The sequence below is a fragment of the Lethenteron reissneri genome, chromosome 70, assembly GCF_015708825.2.
Source record: "Lethenteron reissneri isolate LAM-NWPU_2019-01 chromosome 70, ASM1570882v1, whole genome shotgun sequence".
NCBI lineage: Eukaryota > Metazoa > Chordata > Hyperoartia > Petromyzontiformes > Petromyzontidae > Lethenteron > Lethenteron reissneri.
The window spans coordinates 3,121,779-3,145,664 of record NC_083848.1 but is presented as its reverse complement, the minus strand read 5'-3'; the positions used below and the strand labels follow the sequence as shown (position 1 = coordinate 3,145,664).

Below are 23,886 nucleotides of genomic sequence, written 5' to 3'. Positions count from 1 at the left end.
TGATGACAATACTATATTCACCATTGGAACCTCATTTGCCAGTAAAAAAATATGATAATTGATTATTTTACCCTTCTATCTGGAAACAAAACTGACACCTTTTTTGTCAGTTTTGTTGCCAGATAGACGTGTAAAAAAAACCAATTATCATTACAATACTATATTCCATCGCTATTTTGCGAGGTTATTTAATTTTAGTGTGCCTTTCTCCTAATTTTCAAGCTTGCGTGCCGTGCCACGTCGTCATCTTACTTGCGTTGCCATCCACTCATTGATATGATCATTTTCTCTGCTCCCCCTCTCTATATTTAAGGGACCGTCACAGAAACGACCCCCTCTCTTTGTGCCGATACGTGTCCTCTCTTTGTGTGTCCTTGTGATGTCTGTCTGCTTGTATGTCTGTCTATAGTTTTCTAGTTGGATTTTGTTGCTATTTCTTTTACGCCTGATGATGATTGCTTGTGTTGCAATCGAAACGTCGTAATATGCTATTATTTTAATTTATTATTTTGTCTTTAGACGTGACTTTACCGAAAGAACCAAAGAATAACTATATTCCATCATTAAAAAAATGTAAAAATATCTTTGTAAACAATATTTTTTACGCCTCTAATTGTCCACGTTTACGGCTCTTAAATTGTCCACGCTCAACTCGCGGAGGGGGGAGGGGCGATGGGGGAAGGGGGCAGGGGGGTGGGCGGCTCAGACAGTACATGTCATTAAAGCGTGTTTTTTTTTTTATTATTTTTAAATATTTCATTATCTACGTGACTTTATCGGAAAAATACAAAGAGTATGGAAAACTCCTTGCAGTCACGAAAACTTCAAATCTACAAGTTCCTTGTCAAATTTGAGAAACACCACTGGCTTCAGAGCAGAGGTCGCAAACGAGTTTTGATTCCTTACCCGTACCCGGCCGCACCAGGGTCGCAAATGGGTACCCGTACCAGTACCCGGCTGGGTACGGGTAGCCGTTCCCTACCCGTACCCTACCCGAAATGAGTGACAAACGGTGACTCACCAGTGACTCACGGCCTACCCGTACCCGTACCCGGCCGCACCAGGGTCGCAAACGGGTACCCGTACCTGGCCGGGTACGGGTAGTCGGGTATCGGGTAGGGCACGGGTATCGGGTACCTGGTTGCGACCTCTGCCTCAAGAGGAAGACGATCACTCACCCTTGGCGAGGATGAACATTGTCCAGCACTCCCTTGCCATCTTGGACGGAAACGGTGAGGCGCTGTGGGGGACGTAATTTCGTTATTTTGTTATTGATGCGACGTGTAATGATGCGACATTATGATGTAAGGTAAGGGATGCGATGTAATGATGTAATGTAATTATGTAAGGTGTAATATTTTTACATAATGTGTAATATTTTCGATTTAAAGCTTTCGTGACTGCAGGGATTCATCTTCTTGGTTCTTTCGGTAAAGTCACGTAGAAGGGAAATAATAAAAATAAAACATAATAAAATACAATTCTCACGACGTTTCGGCCACAACGCAAGCAGCCGTCCTCAGGTGAAAAACAGGTCTGTCGGAAAGACAGCGTCTGAATGAACAGGTCTGTCGGAAAGACAGCGTCTGAATGAACAGGTCTGTCGGAAAGACAGCGTCTGAATGAACAGGTCTGTCGGAAAGACAGCGTCTGAATGAACAGGTCTGTCGGAAAGACAGCGTCTGAATGAACAGGTCTGTCGGAAAGACAGCGTCTGAATGAACAGGTCTGTCGGAAAGACAGCGTCTGAATGAACAGGTCTGTCGGAAAGACAGCGTCTGAATGAACAGGTCTGTCGGAAAGACAGCGTCTGAATGAACAGGTCTGTCGGAAAGACAGCGTCTGAATGAACAGGTCTGTCGGAAAGACAGCGTCTGAATGAACAGGTCTGTCGGAAAGACAGCGTCTGAATGGACTGAATGGACGCTGTCTTTCCGACAGACCTGTTCTTCACCCGAGGACGGCTGCTTGCGTTGTGGCCGAAAAGTCGTGAGAATTGGATTTTATGTTTTATTTTTATTATTTTATTATTTCCCTTCTACGTGACTTTACCCAAAGAACCAAGAAGGTGTAATATTTTATTGGTGTAACGGAGGTATTCCTTTGCAACATTGGCAAATTTGGCTCTGCGCGATATTGGCTACCGGCGATTCGCATAACTCTACGCGACTGATGCATCGAGAGAGAGAGAACAAGTGATGTGAGATAATGTGACGAGAGAAAACGTGACGAGGGATAAAGTGGCGGAGATGACTGCCGGCCTACCATCCTCTGCCGTCTTCGTTGAAGATCTTGCCGTACATCCTGCGAGGTCGATTGGGGGGGGGGGTGAGAATTCCCACGAGATCAAAGATCAACAAACTAAATCCGTCAATCGACAATCAAAAGAGTAAGTAATATTTTAAAATACTTTTTTTAAACACGTTTTAATTAAATGTACGAGTAATGGCTGAACTCCACGACTCCAGCTTGCCACAACGTAAGGGGCCCGTGGCCAATTACAGCCGACGTCAGTTGAGCGTGGACAATTAGAGCCAAGACGAAACGTAACGTGTAAAAAATAATGTTTAAAAAAATATACATACAAGAATCCGAGTCCCGGGCGAGGCCGGGTAGTCAAGCTAGTTTGACAAACAACAAAACCTTGCATTGCGAGTAATTTGGTCTGCGAGTGTTTTGCAAGACGAGCAACATTTTTAAATAAATATTAATTTGATAAACGAGCGAGGGGTCTTGCGATACGAGTCGTACGCGTGTGTACGCTTTGTCTGCCCAGCGTCACGTGATCACAACTGATGTACCAGTGCTTTGATACGCGAGTGCTTTGGATTACAAACTCTTTTCCGGAACGAATTATGCTCGTGTAGTGTTGTACAGACGGACTCTTCAACGTCTTTTTGTAGCACACACTTTTATTTGTGAACACAGTCCCTATGCACTGAGGGGTATACGGTCCCCTCACCCATTACACTCAGAACGTACAAGCCTCCGCACCCTACAGGCTACTTAATATCCCGCTCTTTCAATGTCCTCTGACTGGACCTAGGGAGATGTCTCCTCGACCACTGGTTACTCTGAACCCTAGCCCTTATAAGGGCTGGAGGGCTTGGTCCAGGGTCCTAGGCTTCTTCCGCCGTCTTGGGTCTTCGTGTTGTCGAACTCCCCGAGAGCTCTGAGCGCTCTGGCTTTATACTCGTTCGTGGCCGGGTTGTCCAATCCCCGGCCACCTTGTGGAACCCTGTGATTGGTCGTTCCCAATCTGCTTTAGGATCCCAATTCACCCTATCTGACCCTGACCGTTAGGTCGCGCGGGAAAACCTTGTTTACGGTCAGCTCTCACAACTTGTGAGACCCTGACCGTTAGTTTGAGCGGGAAAACCTTGTCAACGATTAGCTCTCCCAGTTTGTGAACATCGAGTGGGTAACTCTACTACACTCGCAATCAAAGGTTTTACAGCACATCCCATGCACTCGTTTCGTTTCATCGAGCCAACCATCTTGTACCATAGTTAGTTCACTGTACAGCGCCTTGGTTGAGGCGCTATACAAATGTACGAGAAGATAAGATCCCGTCTGCGGGGTCCCATTCGTATCTTATCGCTCAGTCCTCCGTCTCGTTAGTTTTTCACCGAGGAGGGGAGGGAGCGGCGTTAAGCATTTTTATTTTGTTCTTTCTGCTCGAATGTTACGACGCCGATTGAGCGCTGCCGCCGTCGCGAGCCTACGAAGCGTTCCGAGCAATCTCCAGCGCCGGGATGCTCTCCCGTGCTCGAAAGGGCGGACCCCACTCAAGCGGATTTCCGAGATCACTTTTTCGCCCGGCGTATTAAGGGGAACGTAATTCGATAAATAAGTATAACCCGTAAAAACAAAGTTTTTCACTATAAATCCTTTATATGCGTGGTAGCTAGAGTCCTCTCGTTCTCTGGCTTGAGATGGCTGCCACCTATGGGTCAGATGATTGCCTGCCAGTATTAAGCAATTGGTAATTAAGTATTTAATTTGTTTTCCCTAAACAGTGTAAAATTTTGGCAAATTTTTTTCACGAACATTAATTGTCTCGCACAACGAGTCTGTGTGCAAAATGTCAGCTCGATTGGTTCACGGGAAGTGGGTTAAAAAACGACCGAAATATTTGCACGGTCGTAAGCAAGCAAGCACGCAAGCAAGCAAGTGAACTTCATATAAAGGATTTAAAAAATATATTTTTAATGCACTGGCGTCGATTCGACCGCTCCGTTGCGTTTGGGATAAAATTAAATCAACGCCGGAGTTTGGGAGGGGAGTTGTGCGCCTTTTGGCGTCATCTGGTCCAACACCATGTGAGACTAGGCTCTAAGGAAAGCTGTCTCGGGTGTGGACCAATCAACTTCAAGGACGGTGCATACATTATCAGAGTTGTGTTTTTTGTTTGCATTATGACTGCAGGTATTGTGGTCTATGCAAACATGACTCCTCGTAAAAAAGGTGTCAGTTTTGTTGCCAGATAAAAGGGTAAAAAAACAATTATATTTTTTACTGGCAAATGAGGTTCCAATGGTGTAAATGCTTACCCCGAGCTCTCATACTCTGATGGTGCATTGTCTTTGAGTTGTGCGCCTTTTGGCGTCATCTGGTCCAACACCATGTGAGACTAGGCTCTAAGAAAAGCTGTCTCGGGTGTGGACCAATAAACTTCAAGGACGGTGCATACATTATCAGAGTTGTGTTTTTTGTTTGCGTTACGACTGCAGGTATTGTGGTCTATGCAAACATGACTCCTTGTAAAAAAAGGTGTCAGTTTTGTTGCCAGATAGAAGGGTAAAAAAACAATTATTATAAATGTGTCGTTGAACCCGCCCCCACCCGACACAACCAATCAGCAAGGGTTTCTCACGTAAACAAAACGTTAATTCTAGATTTGAAGCTTTCGTGACTGCAGGGATTCATATTCTTAGGTTTTTTCGGTAAAGTCACGTAGGTAAAAAACATTAAAAAGTAAAATAAAATAAAAAATCACGACGTTTCGGAGGCAACACAAGCTTCCGTCTTCAGGTGGTACCGTCACAGCCACGACAGCTGTATCAAGTAAATGAGAGATTGCAAGATCGTGGTGCAAGGGGCGCATACTTAATGTTTTTTACCTACGTGACTTTACCGAAAAAACCTAAGAATATAAACAGAACGTGCCAATTAGTTACGAGTTTAGCACGAACCGATGTGTCGGAGACTAAACCCACTACAATATCTACAATTCGAGTACAGCGACGTTTCGAACTAGTAACGAATTGGCACGTCTTGTTTGTTACGTGACAAACCTCACCAAATGGCTGCGTTGGGTGGCGGTGGGTTTACCGACACAAAACGTATATTTACGGGAAAATAATAAAAACTCACGTTGTTTCTCAAGCAGTCTGGTTGTTTTAGTGGCAACATCTACAACCAGACTGCTTAGAGACCTGGGAATTAAGGGCCAGAGCCAGCGTTCGGCAATCAAAGCTGTATCGGAGGCGGCAGAAGGCAGCAGTCAGTGGCTCTGGATGAAGAGGAAAGACCCCAGCTGGGCCCCAAAGTGAGAGGGCCAGGAGGTATGCAGTCAACAATGCTTGACTCAGGGAGGAGGACGCCCCTGCCATGCATAGTCCCATGGGATGTTGGCTACCAACAACAAGGCAACTCCTATGACTAATTGGGAATGGGACGCAAGCGTAGGATTGATCACCCTGTCGCTGGCCGCCTTTGGGGAGGGTGTATAGTGTGAAAGGCCGAAACACCCTAGGAACCAAAGGGTCACTACTGACGATGCGCTCCCCAAATTTCACCAGGCTCACTGTTCATGAACTCTTGGAAGTGCTTGCACAAAGGATAGTAACATCTCATCCTGTGTTCTTTGGAATCTCAAAGTGGAGGGAACAACTGGAAGACCCACGTGACGACGGAAGAGACGCAAACACAAATTATACAGCAGGCATCAAGGTCGGGATCGAACCCACAAGCTCCTGCATGCCAGGCGAGGGAGATAAAATCTCACCACCTTTTCCAGTGACGCATCCCCAAGGTAGTTAACATCTCCCCACGATGGCGAGATGTTAACTACCCCGCCTGATGTACAGGAGGCCGTGGGTTCGATCCCCGAACCTGGGTTTGCATGTTCTCTCCCCGTAAAAAAAAAAAAAATTAACATTTAAAAAATTAAACATTTTAATCATAAAATAACAAACTTTGGTTCAACAGTTTTTTATCATCATCGTTATTGTTACTACGATTATCACTTACGTCTGGAACTTTTTGTAGATGGCGGCAGCGACCTGGAACTGGTTATTCAGGGTGGTGAGCGATAGCTGCATTTCTGGCGGTGCATCCATGTTTCGCACAGCGTGGTAGAAATCGTCGAAGCTGTCGCGGCACGGAGGGGGGTGGGTGGGTGGGGGGACGAGATACGACGTAGAGACTCTGGTGAGAGAGAGAACTATACTCTTAGTTTTTTCGGTAAAGTCACCATGTAGGTAAAAAATGAAATTTAAATTAATAAAAAATTAACCCGTAAAAACAAAGTTTTTCACTATAAATCCTTTATATGCGTGGCGGCTAGAGTCCTCTCGTCCTCTGGCTTGAGATGGCTGCCACCTATGGGTCAGATGATTGTCTGCCAGTATTAAGCAATTGGTAATAAAATATAATTTTTTTTTTCCTAAAATGTTTAAACAAACATTTTTTCACGAACATTAATTGTCTGGCACAACGAGTCTGTGTGCAAAATGTCAGCTCGATTGGATCACGGGAAGTGGGTTCAAAAACGACCGAAAGATTTGCACGGTCGTAAGCGCGCAAGCAAGCACGCAAGCAAGCAAGCGAACGAACTTAATAAAGGATTTTAAAATAAAATAATAATAAAAATCACGACGTTTCGGAGGCATCAGGTGGGACCGTCACAGCCAGATTTTCTGCATCAAGTGAGGCAGAAATTCCAAGATTGCAAGTTCTTAAATACAAGTTAAGGGGGAGGAGAGGGGGGGGGCTTATCAAAAAGTGGTAGCCAATGAATGGAACGTATCGGGAGGGGGGGGGGCTAAAAAAGAACACGAGGTGCACGGGTTGAGAGAGAACGCAACGAAGAGAATGCGACGAAAAGAACTGAGAAAAAATTAACCCGTAAAAACAAAGTTTTTCACTATAAATCCTTTATATGCGTCTTCAATGGGCCACAACCCAGCCCACATTGGTCTTTGAAACGGGCGGCTAGAGTCCTCTCGTCCTCTGGCTTGAGATGGCTGCCACCTATGGGTCAGATGATTGCCTGCCACCATTAAGCAATTGGTAATTAAATATAAAAAAAAATTACCTAAAAAGTGTAACATTTTAGCATTTTTTTTCCACGAAAATATATTGTCACGCACAACGAGTCTGTGTGCAAAATTTCAGCTCGATTGGATCACGGGAAATGGGTTAAAAAACGACCGAAAGATTTGCACGGTCGTAAGCGCGCAAGCAAGCAAGCAAACTAAATATAAAGGATTTAAAAAACATAACTGAGAAAACAACTAAGACGACAAAACTGAGAAGACAGCCGAGAGAACACAACTTACAGGAGCTCATTAGACACCGAGAGAAGAAAACTGAGACAACGCAACTGCGAGACAAACACTGAGAGACAAACACTGCGAGAACACGCCATCGAGAGAACAGAACTTGACACAACAAAACACAACTGGGAGAAACATGTGGGATGACACGGCTGAGTGAACACAACTGAGAGTGGCAGATGACGGGGAGCTCTGCATGCAGATATGAGCTACCCGTCGGAGGCCGTGGGACTGCGAGAAGGGCTGCGTGCAGATGCAGCATAACAGTGTATAGTGTAGTGTGTGTGTGTTGAAACTTCTTTAATGTCATACGTAGCCAAACGAAACACAAAAAGCAGCTTGAAAGAAATGAGTTTCCAACTTAGTATAGTATTGCAGTGTACAGTGCCGTGTATAGTGTAGTGTAGTATGTAGTGTATAGTATAGTGTGTATTGTAGTGTATAGTGTAGTGTATAGTGTAGTGTATAGTGTCGTGTGTAGTGTAGTGTGTATTGTAGTGTATAGTGTAGTGTGTATTGTAGTGTATAGTGTAGTGTGTATTGTAGTGGATAGTGTATAGTGTAGTGTGTATTGTAGTGGATAGTGTAGTGTATAGTGTAGTGTGTATTGTAGTGTATAGTGTAGTGTGTAGTGTAGTGTGTATTGTAGTGGATAGTGTAGTGTAGTATGTAGTGTATAGTGTAGTGCGTATTGTAGTGTATAGTGTAGTGTGCATAGTGTAGTGTGTATTGTAGTGTATAGTGTAGTGTATATAGTAGTGTATAGTGTAGTGTAGTATGTAGTGTATAGTGTAGTGTAGTATGTAGTGCATAGTGTAGTGTGTATTGTAGTGTATAGTGTAGTGTGTATTGTAGTGTATAGTATAGTGTGTATTGTAGTGTATAGTGTAGTGTATAGTGTAGTGGATAGTGTAGTGTGTATTGTAGTGTATAGTGTAGCCGTATGTTTGTTCAACTTCTTTCGCACCGTACGTAGCCAACCGCGTTAATCGTAGGTGCGCTACTCACTTGACCCCAAGCTCAGAGAGAAGCTGCGTGACCTTGATGGGCAACGGCTTCAGGGCGGCGATGTAGAGACACACGGCCATTGTGGAAGCACAGCTCTGCGACAAAACAAAAAAAATATTTGAAAAAATTAACCCGTAAAAACAAATTTTTTCACTATAAATCCTTTATATGCGTGGCGGCTAGAGTCCTCTCGTCCTCTGGCTTGAGATGGCTGCCACCTATGGGTCAGATGAATGGCTGCCACCATTAAGCAATTGGTAATTAAATATAATTTATTTTTTCCTAAAAAGTGTAAAATTTTGGAAATTTTTTTTCACGAAAATAAATTGTCACACACAACGAGTCTGCGTGCAAAATGTCAGCTCGATTGGATCACGGGAAGTGGGTTAAAAAACGACCGAAAGATTTGCACGGTCGTAAGCAAGCAAACAAGTGAACATAATATAAAGGATTTAAAAAGACGCAAACATCCCACCCCTACCCATGCAGACTTGTCACGTACAAAGCGCTCCACAAATGAACCACCGCAAGACCTCGCCCATCTTGTCAAGCAGCGTAAACCATCGTCACGCGACACCCGGTCATCAACGCAGCAGCAGCGGCGGCGGCTTTTGGCTGCCGGCCGTCCAACAAAAACGGTGGTCACCGCATCGCCGCTCGGTGCTTTCAGATGCGCTTCTGCGGCCGTCTTGAACGCTCTGCCTTCCAATATTAGGAAGCCGCTGGGAGCGATGCTGCTGCACTTTTAAATCATCGTCATCATCTACATTGACGAACTCGTTTCATTAGAACTGCTTCTTGGTGTTGTGTTTAGTTTGTTGTCCTTACCGCGTCCGCACCTCCCATTAGCCACGGACGGCTACGTATGGCGTGAAAGAAGTTCAATATACGTACATTGATACCCACAGACTCATCACACAGATACCCACAGACTCATCACACAGATACCCACAGACTCATCGCACAGAGACCCACAGACTCATCACACAGAGACCCATAGACTCATCACACAGACCCATATACTCATCACACAGAGACCCATAGACTCATCACACAGAGACCCATAGACTCACCACACAGACACCCACAGACTCATCACACAGATACCCACAGACTCATCACACAGATACCCATAGACTCATCACACAGAGACCCATAGACTCATCACACAGACACCCACAGACTCATCACACAGATACCCATAGACTCATCACACAGACACCCACAGACTCATCACACAAAGACCCATAGACTCATCACACAGATACCCATAGACTCATCGCACAGAGACCCACAGACTCATCACACAGAGACCCATAGACTCATCACACAGAAAACCACAGACTTATCACACAAAGACCCATAGACTCATCACACAGAAACCCATAGACTCATCGCACAGAGACCCATAGACTCATCACACAGAGACCCATAGACTCATCATGCAGAGACCCATAGACTCATCACGCAGAGACCCATAGACTCATCACACAGACCCATAGACTCATCACACAGACCCATAGACTCATCACACAGAGACCCATAGACTCATCACACAGAGACCCATAGACTCATCACGCAGAGACCCATAGACTCAGCACACAGACCCATAGACTCATCACACAGAGATCCAGACTCATCACAAAGAGACCCATAGACTCCTGACACAGACCCATAGACTCATCATTCAGAAACCCATAGACGCATCACACAGACCCATAGACTCATCACACAGAAATCCACAGACTCATCACACAGAGACCCATAGACGCATCACACAGAGACCCATAGATTCATCACACAGAGACCCATAGACTCATCACACAGAGACTCACAGATTCATCACACAGAAATCCACAGACTCATCACACAGATACCCATAGACGCATCACACAGATACCCATAGACGCATCACACAGAGACCCATAGACTCATCACACAGAGACAGATAGACTCATCACACAAAGACCCATAAACTCATCACACAGAGACCCATAGACTCATCACACAGATACCCATAGACTCATCACACAGAGACCCATAGACTCATCACACAGAGACCCATAGACTCCTCACACAGAGACCCATAAACTCATCACACAGAGACCCATAGACTCATCACATAGAGACCCTTAGACTCATCACACAGAGACCCATAAACTCCCGACACAGACCCATAGACTCATCATGCAGAAACCCATAGACGCATCACACAGACGCATAGACTCATCACGCAGAGACCCACAGACTGATCACACAGAGACCCACAGACTCATCACACAGAGACCCATAGACTCATCACACAGAGACCGATAGACTCATCACGCAGAGACCCACAGACTCATCACGCAGAGACCCACAGACTCATCAAGCAGAGACCCACAGACTCATCACGCAAAGACCCACAGACTGATCACACAGAGACCCACAGACTCATCACGCAGAGACCCATAGACTCATCACACAGAGACCCACAAAATCATCACACAGAGACCCACAGACTCATCACACAGAGACCGATAGACTCATCACACAGAGACCCACAGACTGAACACACAGAAACCCACAGACTCATCACACAGAGACCCACAGACTCATCACGCAGAGACCCACAGACTCATCACGCAGAGACCCATAGACTCATCACACAGAGACCCATAGACTCATCACACAGAGACCCATAGACTCATCACACAAAGACCCATAGACTCATCACACAGAGACCCATAGACTCATCACACAGAGACCCATAGACTCATCACACAGAGACCCATAGACTCATCATGCAGAAACCCATAGACGCATCACACAGACCCATAGACTCATCACGCAGAGACCCACAGACTGATCACACAGAGACCCACAGACTCATCACACAGAGACCCATAGACTCATCACACAGACCCATATACTCATCACACAGAGACCCATAGACTCATCACACAGAGACCCATAGACTCACCACACAGACACCCACAGACTCATCACACAGATACCCACAGACTCATCACACAGATACCCATAGACTCATCACACAGAGACCCATAGACTCATCACACAGACACCCACAGACTCATCACACAGATACCCATAGACTCATCACACAGAGACCCATAGACTCATCACACAGAGACCCATAGACTCATCACACAGAGACCCATAGACTCATCACACAGAGACCCATAGACTCATCACACAGACACCCACAGACTCATCACACAAAGACCCATAGACTCATCACACAGATACCCATAGACTCATCGCACAGAGACCCACAGACTCATCACACAGAGACCCATAGACTCATCACACAGAAAACCACAGACTTATCACACAAAGACCCATAGACTCATCACACAGAAACCCATAGACTCATCGCACAGAGACCCACAGACTCATCACACAGAGACCCATAGACTCATCACACAGAAAACCACAGACTTATCACACAAAGACCCATAGACTCATCACACAGAAACCCATAGACTCATCGCACAGAGACCCATAGACTCATCACACAGAGACCCATAGACTCATCATGCAGAGACCCATAGACTCATCACGCAGAGACCCATAGACTCATCACACAGACCCATAGACTCATCACACAGACCCATAGACTCATCACACAGAGACCCATAGACTCATCACACAGAGACCCATAGACTCATCACGCAGAGACCCATAGACTCAGCACACAGACCCATAGACTCATCACACAGAGATCCAGACTCATCACAAAGAGACCCATAGACTCCTGACACAGACCCATAGACTCATCATTCAGAAACCCATAGACGCATCACACAGACCCATAGACTCATCACACAGAAATCCACAGACTCATCACACAGAGACCCATAGACGCATCACACAGAGACCCATAGATTCATCACACAGAGACCCATAGACTCATCACACAGAGACTCACAGATTCATCACACAGAAATCCACAGACTCATCACACAGATACCCATAGACGCATCACACAGATACCCATAGACGCATCACACAGAGACCCATAGACTCATCACACAGAGACAGATAGACTCATCACACAAAGACCCATAAACTCATCACACAGAGACCCATAGACTCATCACACAGATACCCATAGACTCATCACACAGAGACCCATAGACTCATCACACAGAGACCCATAGACTCCTCACACAGAGACCCATAAACTCATCACACAGAGACCCATAGACTCATCACATAGAGACCCTTAGACTCATCACACAGAGACCCATAAACTCCCGACACAGACCCATAGACTCATCATGCAGAAACCCATAGACGCATCACACAGACGCATAGACTCATCACGCAGAGACCCACAGACTGATCACACAGAGACCCACAGACTCATCACACAGAGACCCATAGACTCATCACACAGAGACCGATAGACTCATCACGCAGAGACCCACAGACTCATCACGCAGAGACCCACAGACTCATCAAGCAGAGACCCACAGACTCATCACGCAAAGACCCACAGACTGATCACACAGAGACCCACAGACTCATCACGCAGAGACCCATAGACTCATCACACAGAGACCCACAAAATCATCACACAGAGACCCACAGACTCATCACACAGAGACCGATAGACTCATCACACAGAGACCCACAGACTGAACACACAGAAACCCACAGACTCATCACACAGAGACCCACAGACTCATCACGCAGAGACCCACAGACTCATCACGCAGAGACCCATAGACTCATCACACAGAGACCCATAGACTCATCACACAGAGACCCATAGACTCATCACACAAAGACCCATAGACTCATCACACAGAGACCCATAGACTCATCACACAGAGACCCATAGACTCATCACACAGAGACCCATAGACTCATCATGCAGAAACCCATAGACGCATCACACAGACCCATAGACTCATCACGCAGAGACCCACAGACTGATCACACAGAGACCCACAGACTCATCACACAGAGACCCATAGACTCATCACACAGACCCATATACTCATCACACAGAGACCCATAGACTCATCACACAGAGACCCATAGACTCACCACACAGACACCCACAGACTCATCACACAGATACCCACAGACTCATCACACAGATACCCATAGACTCATCACACAGAGACCCATAGACTCATCACACAGACACCCACAGACTCATCACACAGATACCCATAGACTCATCACACAGAGACCCATAGACTCATCACACAGAGACCCATAGACTCATCACACAGAGACCCATAGACTCATCACACAGAGACCCATAGACTCATCACACAGACACCCACAGACTCATCACACAAAGACCCATAGACTCATCACACAGATACCCATAGACTCATCGCACAGAGACCCACAGACTCATCACACAGAGACCCATAGACTCATCACACAGAAAACCACAGACTTATCACACAAAGACCCATAGACTCATCACACAGAAACCCATAGACTCATCGCACAGAGACCCATAGACTCATCACACAGAGACCCATAGACTCATCATGCAGAGACCCATAGACTCATCACGCAGAGACCCATAGACTCATCACACAGACCCATAGACTCATCACACAGACCCATAGACTCATCACACAGAGACCCATAGACTCATCACACAGAGACCCATAGACTCATCACGCAGAGACCCATAGACTCATCACACAGACCCATAGACTCATCACACAGAGATCCAGACTCATCACAAAGAGACCCATAGACTCCTGACACAGACCCATAGACTCATCATTCAGAAACCCATAGACGCATCACACAGACCCATAGACTCATCACACAGAAATCCACAGACTCATCACACAGAGACCCATAGACGCATCACACAGAGACCCATAGATTCATCACACAGAGACCCATAGACTCATCACACAGAGACTCACAGATTCATCACACAGAAATCCACAGACTCATCACACAGATACCCATAGACGCATCACACAGATACCCATAGACGCATCACACAGAGACCCATAGACTCATCACACAGAGACAGATAGACTCATCACACAAAGACCCATAAACTCATCACACAGAGACCCATAGACTCATCACACAGATACCCATATACTCATCACACAGAGACCCATAGACTCATCACACAGAGACCCATAGACTCCTCACACAGAGACCCATAAACTCATCACACAGAGACCCATAGACTCATCACATAGAGACCCTTAGACTCATCACACAGAGACCCATAAACTCCCGACACAGACCCATAGACTCATCATGCAGAAACCCATAGACGCATCACACAGACGCATAGACTCATCACGCAGAGACCCACAGACTGATCACACAGAGACCCACAGATTCATCACACAGAGACCCACAGACTCATCACACAGAGACCGATAGACTCATCACGCAGAGACCCACAGACTCATCACGCAGAGACCCACAGACTCATCAAGCAGAGACCCACAGACTCATCACGCAAAGACCCACAGACTGATCACACAGAGACCCACAGACTCATCACGCAGAGACCCATAGACTCATCACACAGAGACCCACAAAATCATCACACAGAGACCCACAGACTCATCACACAGAGACCGATAGACTCATCACACAGAGACCGATAGACTCATCACGCAGAGACCCACAGACTCATCACACAGAGACCCATAGACTCATCACACAGAGACCGATAGACTCATCACGCAGAGACCCACAGATTCATCACACAGAGACCCATAGACTCATCACACAGAGACCGATAGACTCATCACGCAGAGACCCACAGACTCATCACGCAGAGACCCACAGACTCATCAAGCAGAGACCCACAGACTCATCACGCAAAGACCCACAGACTGATCACACAGAGACCCACAGACTCATCACGCAGAGACCCATAGACTCATCACACAGAGACCCACAAAATCATCACACAGAGACCCACAGACTCATCACACAGAGACCGATAGACTCATCACACACAGAGACCCACAGACTGAACACGCAGAAACCCACAGACTCATCACGCAGAGACCCACAGACTCATCACGCAAAGACCCACAGACTGATCACACAGAGACCCACAGACTCATCACGCAGAGACCCACAGACTCATCACGCAGAGACCCATAGACTCATCACACAGAGACCCATAGACTCATCACACAGAGACCCATAGACTCATCACACAAAGACCCATAGACTCATCACACAGAGACCCATAGACTCATCACACAGAGACCCATAGACTCATCACACAGAGACCCATAGACTCATCATGCAGAAACCCATAGACGCATCACACAGACCCATAGACTCATCACGCAGAGACCCACAGACTCATCACACAGAGATCCACAGACTCATCACGCAGAGACCCACAGACTCATCACACAGAGACCCATAGACTCATCACACAGAGACTCACAGACTCATCACACAGAGACCCACAGACTCATCACGCAGAGACCAACAGACTCATCACGCAGAGACCCACAGACTCATCACACAGAGACCCACAGACTCATCACACAGAGACCCACAGACTCATCACACAGAGATCCACAGACTCATCACGCAGAGACCCACAGACTCATCACACAGAGACCCATAGACTCATCACACAGAGACTCACAGACTCATCACACAGAGACCCACAGACTCATCACGCAGAGACCAACAGACTCATCACGCAGAGACCCACAGACTCATCACACAGAGACCCACAGACTCATCACACAGAGACCCACAGACTCATCACACAGAGACCCACAGACTCATCACGCAGAGACCAACAGACTCATCACGCAGAGACCCATAGACGCATCACACAGACCCATAGACTCATCACGCAGAGACCCACAGATTGATCACACAGAGACCCACAGGCTCATTACACAGAGACCCATAGAATCATCACACAGAGACCCACAGACTCACCACACAGAGACCCACAGACTCATCACACAGAGACCCACAGACTCATCACACAGAGACCCACAGACTCCTACGTACAGATATAAACACTTTAATTAAAACATTAAAACAAACATCTCACCTGCACAGACTCGGGCTTGCACGTCAATTCCCAGAGCCTCCAGGCCATCTTGCATGTGTCATCAGCGGCACCCACAGCCACACAAACCTTCTCCAGCTTCCTCCGCCACCCATCCTCTTCGGAATCGCTGCTGCTGGCGCTGTTGCTGCCGCTGCTGCTGCTTTCAGCACCCACACAGCGAAAACAAACAACCGTGCATTTCAGAATCATCGCGATCTTCATTTGTACTTGAGGAGGAATCCGATGGGTTTTCAAGCTCTTTTTTCAACAGATGGTCCAGTAGCAGCACACGTGTGGTTGTCAGAGTGTTACAACAAACGATGCTAAAACACGATAGGCGTGTAAAAGTATAGGAGTGTAAAGATCCAGACTCATCACACAGAGACCCATACTCATCACACAGAAACTTATAGACCCATCACACAGATACTCAAAGACGCATCAACCAGAGACCCATATACTCATCACACAGAAACCCACAGACGCATCACACACAGACCCATAGACTCATCACACAGAGACCCATAAACTCATCACACAGAGATCCAGACTCATCACACAGAAACCTATAGACCCATCACACAAATACCCATAGACGCATCACACAGAGACCCATAGACTCATCACACAGAGATCCAGACTCATCACACAGAGACCCATAGACTCATCACACAGAAACCCACAGACTCATCACACAGAGACCCATAAACTCATCACACAGAGACCCATAGACGCATCACACAGAGACCCATAGACTCATCACACAGAGATCCAGACTCATCACACAGAGACCCATAGACTCATCACACAGAAACCCACAGACTCATCACACAGAGACCCATAAACTCATCACACAGAGACCCATAGACTTATCACACAGAGATCCAGACTCATCACACAGAGACCCATAGACTCATCACACAGAGATTCATAGACTCATCACACAGAGATCCAGACCCATCACACAGAGACCCATAAACTCATCACACAGAGATCCATAGACAGACACACAGACTCATCACACAGAGACCCATAGACTCCCGACACAGACCCATAGACTCATCACACAGAGACCCATAGAATCCCGACACAGACCCATAGACTCATCACACAGAGACCCATAGACTCCCGACACAGACCCATAGACTCATCACACAGAGACCCATAGAATCCCGACACAGACCCATAGACTCATCACACAGAGACCCATAGACTCCCGACACAGACCCATAGACTCATTACACAGATACCCATAGACGCATCACACACTTGTTATTTTACCAGGTAAAGCCAACTGAGCTATCAGCTTCTTTTTCAGAAGTGCCCTGGGCGCAAATGATAGCTCAACTAAGTGGCTTTTTCGCGTGGGAATTGATAGCAAGCCATTTTTTTTTTAATAACTCTAAACGCGTGATGTTGATACTAAACGTAGAGGGGAAAAAATGGAGGACCCAAATAAAGAGAGACACGCAAACTCCAAATATACAGCAGGCGTCAGGGTCGAGATGATTGTATAGGCGCACACCAGAGGTCGCAACCGGGTACCCGATACCCGTACCCTACCCGATACCCGTACCGTACCCGGCCGGGTACGGGTAGCCGTTTGCGACCCTGGTGCGGCCGGGTACGGGTACGGGTAGGCCGTGAGTCACTGGTGAGTCACCGTTTGTCACTCATTTCCCAACGTCTTGTCTCTTCTCACAATTCAAGTTCCTAGAATCAACCCACCCGTGCCTGCACCATGGCTTCATACCCGGCCGGGTACGGGTAGCCGGGTATCGGGTAGGGTACGGGTACCCGTTTTCGACCCTGGTGCGGCCGGGTACGGGTACGGGTAAGGAATCAAAACCCGTTTGCGACCTCTGGCGCACACACCGATGACAAGATCTATCGATTGATAATCGTCGGAGAAGCCAATAAGGATAAAAAAACACATCTTAATTCATGCGTATATCCGAGAAACTCAGACCAGGTCTGGAAGAATGCTGGCAAAGAGAGTGGCGAACGATGCCATCGGACATCCGGAATAAGCGTTAGATTAGCACGGGATGCACGCTATTTCGTGAATAGCGGGGAAATACCGTGTTGCTAAAAAACAGTCGTACAATAATGCTTCTTGCGTTGACCGGGGTGCTATAATGTTAGAATTTTAGATGGGAGTGCTTTTTGCCAATAACATCCGACAAAAAACCTGGCTCTTGCCGATGAGGCCCATGATGTCAAAACCAGTCCAGAGTTTTCTTGCTATCGGCTGTTCCGCACTAATGTTTACAAATAGCTTTTAATGAACAAGCCAGAATCTTTCTGATGAGACCCAGGATGTCAAAACTAATCCAGAGTTCTCTTGCTATCGGCTGTTCCGCACTAATGTTTACAAATAGCTTTAGATTAGTTTAACACGTACAAGCTTTAATGAACAAACTAGACTCTTGCTGATGAGACCCAGGATGTCAAAACCAGTCCAGAGTTCGCTTGACATCAGCTGTTCCGCACTAATGTTTACACATAGCTTTAGAATAGTTTAACACGTACAAGCTTTAATTAACAAGCCAGACTCTTGCTGATGAGGCCCAGGATGTCAAAACTAATCCAGAGTTTTCTTTCTAGCGGCTGTTCCGCACTAATGTTTACCAATAACTTTAGATTAGTTTAACATGCACAAGCTTTAATGAACAAGCCAGACTCTTGCTGATGAGACCCAGGATGTCAAAACCAGTCCAGAGTTTTCTTTCTATCGGCTGTCCCACACAGAATGTTTCCCAGTAGCTTTTAATGAACAAGACTGACTCTTGCTGATGAGACCCAGGATGTCAAAACTAATCCAGAGTTGCTTGCTATCGGCTGTTCTGCACTGCTCACAAATAGCTTTAGATTAGTTTAACACGCACAAGCTTTAATGAACAAACTAGACTCTTGCTGATGAGACTCAGGATGTAAAAACGAATCCAGAGTTTTCTTTCTATCGGCTGTCCACACTAATGTTTATCAATAGCTTTAGAATAGTTTAACACGCACAAGCTTTAATGAACAAGCCAGACTCTTGCTGATGAGACCCAGGATGTCAAAACCAGTCCAGAGTTTTCTTGCTATCGGCTGTTCCACACAGAATGTTTCCCAGTAGCTTTTAATGAACAAGCCTGAATCTTGCTGATGAGACCCAGGATGTCAAAACTAATCCAGAGTTCTCTTGCTATCGGCTGTTCCACACTGTTTACCAATAGCTTTAGAATAGTTTAACACACACAAGCTTTAATGAACAAACTAGACTCTTGCTGATGAGGCCCATGATGTCAAAACCAGTCCAGAGTTTTCTTTCTATCGGCTGTCCCACACCGAATGCTTCCCAGTAGCTTTTAATGAACAAGCCAGAATCTTGATGATGAGACTCAGGATGTAAAAACGAATCCAGAGTTTTCTTGACATCGACTGTCCACACTAATGTTTATCAATAGCTTTAGATTAGTTTAACACGCACAAGCTTTAATGAACAAGACAGACTCTTGCTGATGAGGCCCATGATGTCAAAACCAGTCCAGAGTCTCTTGCTATCAGCTGTTCCGCACTAATGTTTACACATAGCTTCAGATTAGCTTAACACGTTCAAGCTTTGATTAACAAGACATACTCTTGCTGATGAGACCCAGGATGTCAAAACCAGTCCAGAGTTTTGTTTCTATCGGCTGTCCCGCACCGAATGTTTTCCAGTAGCTTTTAATGAACAAGACATACTCTTGCTGATGAGACCCAGGATGTCAAAACCAGTCCAGAGTTTTGTTTCTATTGGCTGTCCCACACAGAATGTTTTCCAGTAGCTTTTAATGAACAAGCCTGAATCTTGCTGATGAGACCCAGGATGTCAAAACTAATCCAGAGTTCTCTTGCTATCGGCTGTTCCGCACTGTTTACCAATAGCTTTAGAATAGTTTAACACGCACAAGCTTTAATGAACAAGCCAGACTCTTGCTGATGAGACCCAGGATGTCAAAACCAGTCCAGAGTTTTCTTGCTATCGGCTGTTCCGCACTAATGTTTACAAATAGCTTTAGATTAGTTTAACACGTACAAGCTTTAATGAACAAACTAGACTCTTGCTGATGAGACCCAGGATGTCAAAACCAGTCAAGAGTTTTCTTGACATCGGCTGTCCCGCACAGAATGTTTCCCAGTAGCTTTTAATGAACAAGCCAGAATCTTGCTGATGAGACTCAGGATGTCAAAACTAATCCAGAGTTTTCTTGACATCGACTGTTCCGTACTAATGTTTACCAATAGCTTTAGATTAGTTTAACACGCACAAGCTTTGATTAACAAGCCAGACTCTTGCTGATGAGGCCCAGGATGTCAAAACCAGTCCAGAGTTTGCTTGCTATCGGCTGTTCCGCACTGTTAACAAATAGCTTTAGATTAGTTTAACACGCACAAGCTTTGATTAACAAACTAGACTCTTGCTGATGAGACCCAGGATGTCAAAACCAGTCCAGAGTTTTCTTGACATCGGCTGTTCCGCACTGTTTACAAATAGCTTTAGAATAGTTTAACACGCACAAGCTTTAATGAACAAACTAGACTCTTGCTGATGAGGCCCATGATGTCAAAACTAATCCAGAGTTCTCTTGCTATTGGCTGTTCCGCACCGAATATTTACCAGTAGCTTTTAATGAACAAGCCAGAATCTTGCTGATGAGACCCATGATGTCAAAACCAGTCCAGAGTTTTCTTTCTATCGGCTGTTCCGCACCGAATGTTTCCCAGTAGCTTTTAATCAACAAGCCTGAATCTTGCTGATGAGACCCAGGATGTCAAAACCAGTCCAGAGTTTTCTTGACATCAGCTGTTCCGCACTAATGTTTACAAATAGCTTTAGAATAGTTTAACACGCACAAGCTTTGATTAACAAGACTCACTCTTGCTGATGAGACTCACTGTCAAAGCCGGTTCAGAATTGCACTTGGGACAAATTCTTCTGGATAATATTGGGTCTGCAAAGCCAATAAATAAGATGCCAATATGGGGTAATAACTGTAGTTTTTATATGTTAGAGAAGTCTCATACATCGTAACGAGAGTTGTGTTTTCGATGGGGGGTTGTTTTTACACTTGTTAGTTTAGTCCCAAAAACATTTTAAAAATCCCTAGAATCTGAGATAAAACAATTGTTTTAACACTTTTGTCGGCTTTTGCGACAAATATTATTCGTAATTAACGCTTCAACAACTACCGGTGGGCTAAAGCAGTGAACTATTTTGTCTTTTGTCAACGTGACACTTTTGTTTTGCTGATTGGCCGTGTCGGGTGGTGGAGGGTTACGACACATTTATAAATAACGTGATCTAAACCCAACAACGTTGATTATATTTTGATTTAAAGCTTTCGTGACTGCAGGGATTCATAGTCTTGTTTTTTTTATCAAACTTTCTTTGCTGTGGATTTCACACCTGATGACGATTGCTTGTGTTTATATTTATATTATTTTATTATTTCCCTTCTACGTGACTTTACCGAAAGAATAAAACGTTGATTACGTTCTAACACTCTTTCCGCTTATTCGGGATGACTTTTTAAAATGTTTTTTTTGCGTAAAATCAACATCACTTAGCAAAAGCGTGACTCGTAACTTCAAAATCATCATCTTTAAAGGCAACACAGCAAAGGCGATTAATCCACCGTTCATCTGGAGCACACGTTAACTTTAAAACAAACTTTGCTTAAAAGCGAACTTTAAAGCAACTCGATATGCGCAGAACGTGTTCTGATACTGCTGCTACTGCACCAGTCCAATGATTCAACGCTTGCTTAGCCTTTAAACATACAAGTGACACGTTATTATTATTAGTAGTGTGTGTGTGTATATATATACGATGTGGTGGTGGTGGTAATCGGCGACGTTTCAGGTCTTCCACCTGAGAACGGCTGCTTGCGTTGCGACCGAAACGTCGTGAGAATTTTATTTTTATTCTTTTATTATTTCCCTTTTACGTGACTTTACCGAAAGAACCAAGGTAATGGATATTGTCGACGACAGGATTTCGTTGAGGTGTAAAAACAACAAAAACACCGCACAACTCGACAAAACGCGCGGCCCCTTCAACGGGGAGGCCAGTTGCCCGAAACGTCTGTCCGGTTGACGTATTTCCATTGATTTTTAACGAGTTTGGGGGTAACGAAGCAATGATTTATGAGGTAAAACAATGTTATCCAACTCGTACTACACCGATGTAGAACGTTTTTGTTTTAATTTGTTAACTTTTTTTTTTAACGACGAAACGCGTTGCGGCCTAGCGAGACCGACTCCCCTCTCCTCCTGCGGTTGAACCATCCCCGAAACGTCGGCCCCCGTCGTCGTTTACCTGACGAGCGAAGTGGTTGAACTGTGGTGGCCACCACCTTCCTTGATGGACATCATCAGCGCCACCACCACCACCAACAACCACCACCAAACACAGCGGGTTGTTGTTGTTGCGTGTAGTTGAATTGCGAGTTGTCGCTTGTAATTTTTTGCTATTCTCTTTAATCGTATCGCTGCTTTTTCCTCCTTCTTTAAAAACGTCCCATTCTCGTCTTTGCCCGATGCGCGCGGTTTTATTTCTAATTTTTTAATAATTGTTAATTTTTCCCCTCAGGTCACACTCGGCCCTCAATTTTCGCGCGCAATCCACCTTCCCCCGTCGGAAGGGGGGGGGGGGTGCGAACAGGCCACGCGAAAGTTCGTCTGACGTCGGTGTCCGACGGCAGAGTTTGGGTCCTCTATAAGGAGGAGGATGACGAGGAGAGCTTGCGAGCAACTGGGGTTGGAAGTCACTGGAAAGACGGGAACGGGTGGTGAGAGATGGGGGGGGTCAAAGTGGGCGTGGTTTAAGAGGGGGGAGGGGCTCGGGGGATGTTGTGGATGGGTGGGGGAGGTCAAAGTGGGCGTGGCTTAAGAGGGGGGAGGGGCTCGGGGGATGTTGTGGGTGGGTGGGAGGGGTGGGGGGGTCAAAGTGGGCATGGTTTAAGAGGGGGGAGGGGCTCGGGGGATGTTGTGGGTGGGTGGGAGGGGTGGGGGGGTCAAAGTGGGCGTGGTTTAAGAGGGGGGAGGGGCTCGGGGGATGTTGTCTGTGGGTCAAAGTGGGCGTGGTTTAAGAGGGGGGAGGGGCTCGGGGGATGTTGTGGGTGGGTGGGAGGGAAGGGGGGGTGGCCGCACGCGTGCGCGGACGGTGCAGCAACCGGAAGTGAGAGGGACGTCTCGCGCCGAGCGCGGGAAAATCCACTTCCGGGAGTTGAC

General features: G+C 46.1%; 1 protein-coding gene across 1 annotated transcript in view; it reads right to left on the bottom strand.

Annotated features, from left to right (window-relative positions):
* Window positions 1-23,413, bottom strand: part of LOC133361005 (retinoblastoma-associated protein-like) — a 77,104-nt gene extending 53,691 nt beyond the window's left edge. Inside the window, exons 1-6 of the mRNA XM_061579888.1 lie at window positions 22,973-23,413; window positions 16,627-16,786; window positions 8,571-8,665; window positions 6,256-6,375; window positions 2,266-2,304; window positions 1,179-1,240 (exon numbers count right to left, since the gene is read on the bottom strand). Of these exons, the coding sequence (XP_061435872.1) occupies window positions 1,179-1,240; window positions 2,266-2,304; window positions 6,256-6,375; window positions 8,571-8,665; window positions 16,627-16,786; window positions 22,973-23,028 (532 nt within the window). The 5' untranslated portion in view covers window positions 23,029-23,413. The remainder of the gene's footprint in view (window positions 1-1,178; window positions 1,241-2,265; window positions 2,305-6,255; window positions 6,376-8,570; window positions 8,666-16,626; window positions 16,787-22,972) is intronic.
* Between the last annotated feature and the right edge of the window lie 473 nt (window positions 23,414-23,886).